Below are 12,709 nucleotides of genomic sequence, written 5' to 3' on the forward strand. Positions count from 1 at the left end.
GTAAGCAGTCCTTGTATAGCCTTATGAGCGCCTGCTGTCCTGGCTTTAATCTATTTGCTAAGCTTTGCGGGGGTGTTGCATGGTATAGTGTCTGAAGGGACACACAACATCAGCAGGCAGCAAGGAATTTCCATTGGTCTCTGTGAAGTGGGAAGCATCAGTTCCGCAAAACTCTCAAAATAGGGCTGTGGCTTGTCTTTCCTCTGCTTTATCTCTGATCAGGGTCTGATGGGAAAGGGTTGAACTTCTAGTCCAGCTCAGGACTAGCCTTTATTTCAAAGTCACTTGTCCATTGGCCAAAGGTAGACAGCATACAGAACTTGGGTCACTACTTGTCAAACAAATAGAAGTATTCCTGAGCAAGATAACAATTTGGCAATTTCTCTAAAGCAGCTATAGACTTTCTGTGTCCTGTTATCAAAGGAGATTTATATAAAGACCATTCTGAACTTCCTTCTGCTCTTGGAAAAGTTAGCAAAGCTTTGCTGATTACTTGCTAAGCATACATTACCAATTTCAGTAAAGTACTGAAGATTGCTTTCACTTTCCATGAAACCGAACATCGTCCTGGTTCGCACATAACGACAACCCAGAGTTTGGTTTGTTGTCTTATCCAGAGTTTACCCATGATTTGTTTGTCAGATGATCATGTAAAACTCAGGTTGCTTTTTTTCAATTCCTGTGTTGTTTGATTTCCTCCTCCTTTGCCCACTCCCTCCCTGTATCCCAAATGCCTTTGCAGTGATGTAGTACTGGCATGTAGAGCAGTCAGGGGTTTTTTTTTAACCACTCTTGCCCGCTGCCTCTGTGTCCTGACAAAACAGCCCATGAACAACCCAGGGTTACAGGTTTGCATGGAATGACAACCCATAGTTAAAACAATCCAGAGTTCACAACTGAACAAGAAACCATGGGTTCTCTTCCTGGGTTGTTCGTACTTAACAACCCATGACTAACCCATAATTCCAGGTTCACGTGTAACGACCACCCAGGATTCAACAACCCATACTCAACCCATGCTCTGGGTTGTCATTACATGCAACCTTGATCATTGTGTCCTTTCTCATAATACCCTTGAAAACGTACATTTCAATTACATTCATTGGTTGGTTGAATTAAGTTAGTGTTCCGCATTTTTCCCCCTAGGCTGTTATAGATGCAAATATATTTCCAGTATTGATTGAAATTCTTCAGAAAGCTGAATTTCGGACTATAAAGGAAGCAGCATGGGCCATCACTAATGCAACATCAGGAGGGACTCCTGAACAGATTAGGTAATAGATCACACTTGATTCAAAGCAATGAAAATATTAAAATAAGCTTTTTAATTTGCTAAGCAGTTGTATGATGCCATGAATCATTCTGAATTTCTAGTACTTAAAATTACTAAGTTTATTATCAAGTTTATTATTTATATTCTTTTCTGTATTAATAAAATCAAAGTGACTTACAATGTAAAGAACAGTTCTATGACATCACAATTAAAATATTGTTAAAAAAAAACAAAGTAAACAAGGCAGTAAAATAAAATAGCAGTAAACAGTCATTATCTCAAACCAGCTTGTCATTACATGTTAAAAGCTTGCTGGGGGGGGAAAACCTTTTCAAGATGTATCTAAACACAGGAGGCAGCCAGAGCATTTTCCCCAGGGAGGGCATCCCAGGGAAGGCATTTCTGGTGACACTGATCACCAAGAAGGCCTGTTGCTTGTACCTGTCTGTCTGACTTCCCACAAAGACAGAACAGATGGCAAGCCTCGAAACTTGATCTTAAAACTTGTGCAGGTTTTCAAAAGAGAAGACCATTTTTGAGGTAAACTAGGCAATTCGAGGTGCACTCCTATGCAAGTTTAGACAGAAAAAAGTCCTAAACCAGCATAGCTGGCTCAGGAATGCTGGGAGTTGTAGGACTTTTTCCATCTAAACATACATAGGATTGCACCCTTAAAGGTTTAAAGGTCAATACCAGGGGCTTAAATTGATCCTAGAAATAAATAGCCAATGTAGTTGGTAAGGAATGGGAATTATAGGCTGTGGCTGTCAGGCTTCAGCCAGCAGTGTTGCAATTGTATTTTGGAGCCAATTGTAGTTTCTAAACCATTCTGAAGGCAACTCAACAGAGGGAAAATTGCACTAGTCCAACCTAAGCATGAATGACTAATAGCAAGTCCTTCTCGAGGAAAGGTCTCAGCTGGCAAGCTAGCCAAAGCTGGCAAAAATCTTACAGATGCAGTGGGATTTCATAGACCTAAAACCAGTAGGCTGCAATACATAGCGCTGTGTGTTCCAGATATGTGCATGCACCAAGGTATGTAAAAGTCTGAAAAAAATGAATTTGTGGTTCAGCAAGAGTAGCTGCTGAGGATGAAAGAGACCAAAAAAGACAGAGAAAAAGTTGGCTGTGGAAAGGTAATTCAAATATTGGTGCTTTCCGTTTGTCACAGTGCAACACTCCGCATGTATACCTGGTAATGCTCGATGTGTTTAAATATAGTATTCTCATATGGTGGGGTCAACAGATTTTGGCTGGCCTTGCTGACTGACCAAAAACTTGTTGCCAGGGCCACCGTCCCCCAAGGGGCAGCATCGTGTCCCTGACATCATGCTACATGTCCCAGATGCAGCACAAGGTCAGTGGAGGCATGATGGCTTGCTTTGCCTCTTTCACCTGACGGGCGCTGTCATGTGCAGAGGGCATCTCACATGCCTCTGCCTCCCTCCTGCAAGTCCAGGATGGGGGATTGTTGTAGCTCTGCTTGTATGGCAAGCCCTGAGCCAAAACAGATCCCAGGCTACAGTTGAACACTGGGGCTATGGAGTGGGCGGGGTTCCTCCTCCTCTTCAGCGCCATGTTTGGAGGAAGCCTCGGGCTCATCTTGCTTGCCAGAGCCTGGTTTCTGTAACACCCAAGGAAAGGGAGCTCATTGAAACCTGCATATATGCTAATGTCTTCTGTTAATACTGTTACCTCATACATTAACTTTAGTTTCAGTTCAGTTTAACACAAGGGTTATTGAAATCTCCGGCCGTGTCTCTTTCCTAGATAAAATGTTTCTATCTAAAATGCATAGTTAAGGATCTTCCATGTTTCCAAGTGATTGAAAAAGGTCCCACATACTTTGAAACGAGTCTTTAATGTGTTTGTATTAATCATGATTTGCTTTTCAGAATAAGGCTTGCTACATTATTATTTTTATTGCATGTTTTTTAGGACTGAGCCAGAAGGCCCCCCCCTGACTTTGCAGCCTTTTTTTACTGCAAAAGGGGCTCCCTTTTTTGGCAGTACGTTGCAGGGGACCTGCAAAGAGGGCAAAGTGTTTGCCTAGCTGACCGTCTCTTCTGCCACACTGCTAAGAAAGGAACAAAGCTATAATAATGTGGCAGGAGGGGGAAGCCATATGGTGGCAGCACCAGAAGAGAGTAGTACATATTAGGGCTGCACACGACTCCACCTTCATTGGACCTTTGTCCTGCAGCAAAGGTCCAGGAAGCGTATCTGCAACCCTTCCAGGGTTCCTGTGAAAATCACAGGTCTTTCAGATGGATGAGCGAGGTGGTCTTTCTTTTTCACTTTTAAGGAAAAGCTAGCTGCTGCCTATTGCTTTAAAATATTTTAAGAATGGTGCTGGGAACATTGCTATATAGTGTGACTCCCAATGACATGCAGAGGGGGAAAAAAAGATGGTTGAGCTGGCCCTGTGGCTTACCTGAGCACTTCCCCTCTCCACACTATTATGTAGGTGATCTGATGGCTCCACACCACTATGTAGGTGACATCCTCTCACTAAGGGATCCCTGACTGCCTAGGATCATGCAGTGACTGAGAAGACAAAATGGCACTGGAGAGGGAGCAAAGGGGGAAACACTATCAGTGTGAACAGCCACCAAAGAAAAGAAAAGGTGTATATTTGGAGTTGGGGTCCCACTTTTCTCCTCAAATTTTCATGAGCAATAATTTAGCAAAGCATCTGTCTTCACAAGAGATTGGAGCACATTTTTAAATTTCTCACATCTGGCACTGTGTTGACTCACATTGAGCAATGCTGTTAGTGGTTTCACATTAATAGAAATGGCACCTCCACCCTTAACTACTATGGAAAAGTGTGAACACACTATTTCTACAGCAAAAAATGGAGATTGATCAATATATGCATCTTTATGGCAAGCTTGTGCACAGGAAAGGAAAAACAGTGTTTACCATTTAATTCAGTTTAAATAGATGTGTACTTGAGTTATGTTGTTCAGATTAACATTGGCTTATTTACTTTTACGTGTGCTACATTAATTATACAAGGATTATGTGTGTTTAATGTATTGGAGACAGAATTCTGTCCTCTTATGTTGCTCGTGAAAGCATTCTCAAATACCAGTCTTGGGACAGTGTTACAACAAAAAATGTGCTGATCTGAGTCTTTCCCTTCTTTTCTCCTGTTGTATCAAAGTTACTTGGTGGCATTAGGTTGTACCAAGCCTCTCTGTGATCTTCTGACTGTGATGGATTCTAAAATAGTCCAGGTGGCCTTGAATGGACTTGAAAACATTCTACGACATGGAGAGCAAGAATCTAAGCAAAATGGAATTGGTGTTAATCCGTACTGTGCCCGTATAGAGGAAGCATATGGTAAGAAATTGTGTTGTTAATGCTGCCACCAAGTTACCAATATGAACAGACTTCAATTAAAAAATTAAGTTATCTCTGTAGTGCTGAAATTATTGGGCAGTGTCCAGTGCTGCCTGTGTGCTAGCAGGACCCACCGCTGGCACAACAGGAAGTGAGTGGATCATGCAGTGATTGGAATGGGGCAGGTCATCTGAATGTTCAGAAGGAGCTCCACTGACCTGCCCAGTTCAAGAAATCAATGTTTTCAAGATTACTGTCAGAACCATTAGTTCCTGTTATACAAGTAGTGGGTCCTGCTAGCTCAGCATAAACAGTGGGAGTGCAGTGGCAGTCTTGGCTATTGCCCCTTGTTTAGAAATAGGACTTCAGTACTATGCACTTTTACGTTGGAGTAAGCCCCATTGAACAGAGTGGGACTTACGGATCAGGAAATATATGTAGTTAGTATTGGGGTGTAGGGCTCTGAATTCTGTAGCGGGGGTGGGGAGATCTACATTTTTGGCCAGAAATGTGTTTTAAATGATTTAAGAAAAGCTTTGATGTGGTTGCTATTTCAAGAATGCAAACAAGTTTCTGTTTGTAGATTCTGTGACAGTCTGTTACACAAACATTTGTAAATCTGAGGACAGGAATTGCAAATCTACTAACAAGTCCCTGAAGAGAGTTCTTAGTATATGTGTGAGTTCTCATGTCTGCTAAAGACATATCATAATCAAGAGGTCCACAGTTTTTGGCTGGCCTTGCTAGTCAAACCAAACACTTTGGTTGGTGGGATCTGCTTTAACCCTGCACGGCAGACCCCAGCAGAAGGGCTGGTGAGGCACTTGCCAGTTTGGCTGCTCTGAGATGAGCAGTACCAGGACATCACGTAGGAGCAGTCAAGTAAGCACTCCATCACCCTTCCATGTAGGAAAGCTTGGCAGGGAGCTTGTCAGTTTGTCTGCTCCACAGCCAAGGTGCCTCAGCAGTGAAGCAGCCAAACCGCCATCCCCCAGCTTTTCTCACAACCTTGGAGCTGGAGAAGAGGTGAGAGATGGTCCCTGTCCACCTCTGCAGCTCCAATGTTGGGAGGAAACTTAGTTGCTTCTCCCTTGTCATGCTCATCAAATGGTAGCAGTGTGTTCATCGAAAAATCTGGAAGCCTGATAATGTACTGACATGTTAACATTTCAAATTTAGAAATGTTGGAATTTGCTGTGACTAATGATTTTCTCTTTATGTAAGCAGCCACTAAACCTTGAGCTTCCTACTCCTATTTAAGCAGTGTGCTATTCTATATACAAGGAAACATACATGCATGTGCACGCACACGTGCGCGCACACATAAGCGCGCGCACACACACTTCCTGCAGTCCACAACAAGCAGACTAATGATTTTCTCTTTATGTAAGCAGCCACTAAACCTTGAGCTTCCTACTCCTATTTAAGCAGTGTTCTATTTTATATACAAGGAAACATACATGCATGTGCGCGCGTGTGCGCGCACACACACACACACACTTCCTGCAGTCCACAACAAGCAGACTCCAAGCAATCTAGCTAAAGTCAGTGGGGTTATTTTGTATTGGGATTATTTTGTATAAATATTAGAGATGTATTTAGAAGTATGGATTGATTGATTGATTGATTGATTAATTGATTAATTAGATTTGTATGCCCCACAACTGGCAAGTGTCCCCAGGGTGGTTTACAATCCTAAAACCAAACCAACAACAAAATAACGTAAGATGATGATGGTGATGATAATATAGCAATACAAGTGTCAAAAATACAACTTTAAACATTAAAAATATTAAACAATTAATACATTGAGAGTATTGAGTAGCCAGCACTAAAATTAATGAAGTGACAGATTAGAGGTTAAATGCCTGCTTAAAGAGGATGGTCTTAACCTGGTGTCTAAATGTATTCAATGAGGATGCCAGGCAGATCCCTCTGAGAAGGTCATTCTATAGATGGGACCACTACAGAGAAGGGTTATTCCCTGGTATCCAGTGGTCGCACCATTGTGAGTGGTGGAACCCAGAGAAGAGCCTCCAAAGACTATTTTAGCAATTGGGCAGGAACATATGGGAGAAAGGGCTCCTTCAGGTAGACTGGTCCTAAGATGTTTAGGGCTTTAAAGGTCAACACCAACACTTTGAATTGGGCCCCCAGAAACTGACTGGCAACCAGCGCAGTTAACATAGCACTGGACTAATATGTTCAAAATGGCCAGTCCCAGTAAGCAGCCTCACTGCTCTACTCTGCACTAACGGAAGTTTCCGAACTGTCTTCAGCAGTAGCTCCACATATAACACGTTGCAATCATCCAGGTGGGAGGTTACCAGTGCATGGATAACTGTAGCCAGGCTCTCTCTGTCCAGGTAGGGTTGTAGCTGGTATATCAGGCAAAGCTGATAAATAGCACTTCGTGCCACTGAAGTTACCTGGGCCTCAAGTGACAGAGCTGGATCTATGAGTACCCCTAAACTACAAACGTGTTCCTTCTGGGGGAGTGCAACCCCATTTAGAGCAGGCTGAATGCCACTTAATTGGACAGATGAACCACCTTCTAACAGAGGTTTTGTCTTGTCTGGATTGCAACTCGGTTAATTGGCCATCCAGTCTATTACTGAGTCCAAGAAGTGGTTCAGGATGGCCACTGCCTCACCTGCATTTGATGAAAAGGAGAGGTAGAGTTTGGTCATCATCCACATCTTCATGACACTTCCTTGCAGACAACACCTCCCAGCGGTTTCGTTTAGCAAGGAGGACAAATAGAGCCCCGAGAGATGCCACAACAGCCTTCACAAAGCAGAACTGTAGTCATCCAGCACCACCTTCTGGAACCATCCATACAAGCAGGAATGACACCACTGTACAACGGTGACTCCAATTCCCAATTCAGATAGTTTACCCAGAAGGATACCATGGTTGATGGTATCAGAAGCCGCTGAGAGGTCTAGGAGAACCAACAGGGATGCACTTCCCCTGTCTTTCTCCCAGCAAAGGTCATCCCACAGGGCGACCAAGGCAATCTCCACCCCGAAACCAGGCCTAAAACCCGATTGAAATGAGTCCACATAATCAGTATCATCCAGAAATGCCTGAAGTTGGCCAAAAAGCACCACTCAGTCACCTTGCCCCAAAATGAAAAATTGGCCACTGGTCTAAAGTTATTAAGGTCCTCTGGATCCAGCCCCAGCTTCTTTAGGAGAGGCTAAACCATCGTCTATTTTAAAGAGATCGATAGTCAGCATCTCTCAAAGAAGTGTTGATAACTTCCTAGATCCAGGTCTTCAGATGTTGGCTGTAATCAGCCAAGAAGGGCAAGAGTCAAGAGGCAGATGGTTGGACAGGCAGATTTCTTCCTGTGGCCTATGCACATGGTGGGTTTTAATGTATTAAATTAAAGCCAGTTTATTGAGTTAATTGCTTTGTATTGAATAAAGTATATCTTAAATTCATGTTCTCTCTCTTAAATTCAGGACTAGATAAAATTGAAATTCTTCAAAGTCATGAAAACCAGGAGATCTACCAAAAAGCGTTTGATCTTATTGAACATTATTTTGGTGTGGAAGAGGAGGATGCAAATATTGTACCACAAGTGGATGAAAGTGAGCAGCAATTTCTGTTTCAGCAACAGGAAGCTCCAATGGAGGGATTCCAGTTGTAACTATTCAGACAAATGCAAAATCAGTAGTACATTGTGGTAGTGGCCTCCTCTTGCTGGCCGAAGTCAGGAAAGGTGGGAATGTTTTGCTGAAGACAGATAAAGAAGCAGCTCATGCACTTACGTGTTTCATTATTTTTATACGTGTGTGTTTTCCATTGTCTTTTGTCCAGAAATACCGATGAATCACGACTAAAAAATATTACAAAGCTTGAATAATGACCTCAGTAATACATCAGATACTAAGTTTTTCAAGCAGTTGCTAAAAATGCATCATTATGCATAAACAGCTGTTGATATTTTGAATTCTGGCAGTAGGGTTCATGTGCCCAATTGACATTAAATCTACCTCTTTACATTGGAGCAAAAATGATGTTTCAGACTAAAGTGTGACATATAAGCTCCTATTAAAAGCTAAACTTAGAATGTGAAAATTATTTATTGAAATAGTGAAAGTATAGTTTTATGCGTGATACTTTGCGATAACTGGTGAAATATATTTATATTTTAAAGCATAACACTTATTGGAGTGGACTGCTTGTTACATGATATAACATTAAAAATATAGCCAAAAAAATGTTTTTCTGCTGCGTGAAAAGAGATGGTAGCTAATTTCAATTTATATTCTATATAGGCCTTGCTGCCTAGCCATGTAAGGAAAGTTCCCTCTCCTTTATTTCTTCAGTGGTATTGCAGATAGGGTTGCCAATTTTTTACTTGCCACTGTAGGTGTACCTTTAATAGCAGGTTGATGTGCAGCAGGTTAATGTTCATCTCCATTCTATGAAAAGCATTATCTGCTGGTTTTAGCCCATCAAATTGCTGTTAAAAGCACAAGAGCAGGCCAAGCTGTGTTTTGTGTTCAGTTAACAGACCTGATGATAAATTGAGGGGGAAGGGAATTATTTATAATTACCTTATAATGAGTACTGGATTCTTGTGAGCATGAGGGAAGGTTTCTATAGTTACCTACGAGGGATTGTGAATAGAAATGTTCATATTTAACTTAAATGCTACCAAAGTGTGTGAAACCACAATATTCCCTTTTCTTGAAACACTGATTACATGTTTTATTTACACATAGTCAGTGTATTGTGTTTGACCAAATACACTAATGCGTATCATTTTATTTTATTTGACAAGGTTTGTCCATTTTAAAAAAAACAACCTTTATTTTGAACAGGCCACCAAAAGTATTTCTTTTAACAACTTCGTAGTAATGCTGCATTAGGAAAATACATTTTCCAGCTAATCGAAGAAAAAAGAACATGGTTTTGTTGTAAATACTAGTAGGTGGTTGAGTATGGACATTTCTCTGCCAATGTATGCAAAAGGTTTAAGACTATAATGCCAAGCAATTTTTTAAAAAACTAAAATGAGAACCTGAAGCCAATTTTGTTGCAGTATTTGAATCCATATAGTTTTTTCCCCTTTGTAGGACCATTAAAGTAATCTGAATAATTTTGCTTACTAAAAATGTCCTGACCTATGCGACTTTTTTTCAACGTTGTGTATAATTGCAATTGATTGCCTTTTTCATAGTATTGTGTAGCTTTAAAAATTGATGCACTCCAAAAAATCCTATATATCTTGTATCCGCCAGCAAATTCAAATTTTAAAGTTGAAACACTGATCTTTCAATCATATTTCCAATCCTGTGAATGATCTATGCAAGGACTTGCCATAACAAGGCTACTGAAGAAAAAAGCCATAGCTGGCAATGTGCCTGTGCATACTGCATAGCTATTGACAAAATGCCAGTTTTTTTCAATGTGAAATCAGTAATTTAGAGCGCAATCCTATGGCCACTAGGCAGCAGCTAGATGGCCATAGGATTGGTTGGTTCCCGGGAACTGACCTTGGAGCCTGTGCTTATGCCTTGTAGGTGGTGCAGATCGTCCCTGCACTCGGCGTTCGCAAGAGCAGCACAGAGCGGGGGAAAGGGAGTGTTCTCAAGGGTGGGGCTGGGAGTTCATAAGTGTTGTCCGGACTCCACAGCCCATACTCCAGCCGAAATCAGCCGTCTAGCCGCGAATGCAGGGCAGCTGGAGCATGGAGGAGATGATCCCCTCTACGCTCCTCCCGCCATGCATTGGACAGGCAGTCGCCTATCCAAGTTCGGAGATGGCCACCTCTCCCCATAGGATTGCTCCCTTAAGAGATTTCTGAATGAAATCACTTAGTACTTATCAGATGTTATGCAGGTCAGGAGCAAGAACACATAGTGCCCAAATTCAGGCATTTCCTGCTCTAAACCTACCAGAGTGGAGACTGAGAGATGTCTGCGCAGCCTCAGTTGTGAAAAACAGAAGTGTGGAAAATAACACACAGCCTTCTACTATGGACATGGATCATTGCGGTATGGCCATAGTCTTCATAAAGGCAATGCAATAACAATATTTACTTTTGTGAGGTTGTGGGAGTGTATCCAGTGTTGGTCTCATTTATGTCCCATTCATTTCAGTGGGTCTACTTTAAGTAGAACTAACATTATATACAATCCATGGAGTTGAAATTTGCCTTTGAAGATGTTTTAAGATTAATAGTTAGCTGCAGATTATATATAAATAGTGGAACATAAGTGAAAGAAATGCAACCTCACTTGAATACTTGCTGGAATTCAAATGTACCTTAAGGTAAAAGAGTGTGCATAATAGTGAAGTTAGCTCTGAATTCTGTAGCTTTGAACAGATGACACCTAATGTTAAGAGTGATTTTGTCCCCTTATTAATGATTTTAGTTGGGAATTTTGGTGTTTGAATGTTATATTTCATTCCAAATACAGTTTAATGAAAATGGTCCATGAAAACTGAATTAATCAGAATTACTCTATTATGTAAACAAAAATATCCAGGTTGACAGGGTATTCCATTGTTTTGTTGTATCAAAAAATGTACCAGTTGTGCCTGCTCTTAATTTGAAAATCTAGTAGATGCTGTCATCTAAATATTTTCATCCGAACCAAATCCAAGACTATGTACAAATCTTAGAAGTAATAAAAAGATCAGAGGTAAACAAATTTAAAATGCATCTAATTGTTTTGATAGGATATCTTCATCTAGTATATATCATGAATATGAAAACTCCAGAATACTCTTCATATTGTGTAATGTTGTGGTTAATTTTGAACTTTAAAATATCAATATTTGGTTTACCATAACATTCTTACACATGAGACTGAAAAGCCTTGCATGCTTATATAGTGAGGTTCCAGGTATTACCCTTTTAGTAGAACAGGTATGAATGGCATCTGCAGTCTGTACAGGGTTCTAGAACAAAGTAGCCAATGCTAAATTGTAAATTGTTTTGAGAAAGCTTTCAGAATATTTAAAATTAAGCAAGTTCAGTGTTTTCTTAGTACAGGATGTGAGACTCTCACATAATTGCCTGAATTTAACATGACTTTTTAATCTATGCAACCATGCCAAGTATGTATTTCAGATACAAAGCTGTAATGGGCTTTCATTCAAACAGGTTTACATTTAGAAAGCTATTATTAGATGGGTTAATGTCTTAAAAGAAAATTACAATTTTAACACATTATCTCAGTTGGATTTATTTGCTTAAGCCTTATTTACCTTTTTGGTATTACTTTAAATTCTCCTCAAATTTATTTGGAAAACTAAAATGCATATTATAAAACTAGAAAGACTGAGATCTCCTATAACAATTCTTCTTACTCATTCTTGTTACTGTGTTTTCAAATGATCATCTGTAATTTGTTGCATCTTTAAAAACAAACTGGAAGCTCTAACTGAACAAACCTACAAATGCGAACAGTATGCAATATTAGAGAATGTTACTACTATAAAACTACAATACGAGACTAATAAAGGCATTTTACAAAAACATAGCATGTGTCTTCTGACATTAGTGCTAGCAATATTTTTTTCAAAAGGAATTTTTTTAGAAGGTTGTACAAGCCATGTTGGGAATTGCTAATGGAAGACTTACAGCCCAATCCAGTGCTTGCTTACTCAGAAATAAACTCGACCGTGTTTATTGGCTCTCACTCACAGGTAACTGTGCACATGATTAGAGTTTTAATTCACTCTCAATTTTGACAATTCCTCTCAGGGTAGGTAGTCTTCTTGTTGAATAGTAGTTTGATATGACATTGCTAAATACTATAAATTCGATAAGAATTTTAAAGAGAAAAAAATACAATATAGGGCCTATTTTCCAACAGAATTTGTACGCTCTCAGGCATTTAACAGTGTTGCACATAAGTATACAAATATTTGTAAAAATATCCACCATACACTTCAACCCTGTCCCCCAAATACACACAACACAATAACTATAAAGATTAGAGGAACTCTGCACACTGGAGCTTTGGATCCAACCCGCAGTTCTCAGTAAATAACTCAATTTATATTTCAGTGGCTTATGAATCTGGGGAATCCATTTCAGTAAGAGAAAGGAAAGAAGAG

General features: G+C 40.3%; 1 protein-coding gene across 5 annotated transcripts in view; it reads left to right on the forward strand.

Annotated features, from left to right (window-relative positions):
* The window catches only part of KPNA5 (karyopherin subunit alpha 5), a 55,369-nt gene that overhangs the window by 20,220 nt on the left and 22,440 nt on the right, over nucleotides 1–12,709 (forward strand). For 3 of the 5 annotated variants that reach the window (XR_014786663.1, XR_014786664.1, XR_014786665.1), the window contains exons 12-14: nucleotides 1,147–1,274; nucleotides 4,443–4,621; nucleotides 8,092–8,220. Coding sequence is in view for 2 of the 5 variants with exons in the window: in XM_084827365.1 (XP_084683491.1) it covers nucleotides 1,147–1,274; nucleotides 4,443–4,621; nucleotides 8,092–8,279 (495 nt within the window). In the remaining 3 variants the exon portion in view is untranslated. Of the gene's footprint in view, nucleotides 1–1,146; nucleotides 1,275–4,442; nucleotides 4,622–8,091; nucleotides 12,128–12,709 lie in introns of those variants that run through there. The other 2 variants (XM_084827365.1, XM_084827367.1) reach the window with 1 other exon arrangement.

The sequence above is a fragment of the Heloderma suspectum genome, chromosome 1, assembly GCF_057233095.1.
Source record: "Heloderma suspectum isolate Gila_16-S chromosome 1, 16-S_ref, whole genome shotgun sequence".
Taxonomy (NCBI): Eukaryota; Metazoa; Chordata; class Lepidosauria; order Squamata; family Helodermatidae; genus Heloderma; species Heloderma suspectum.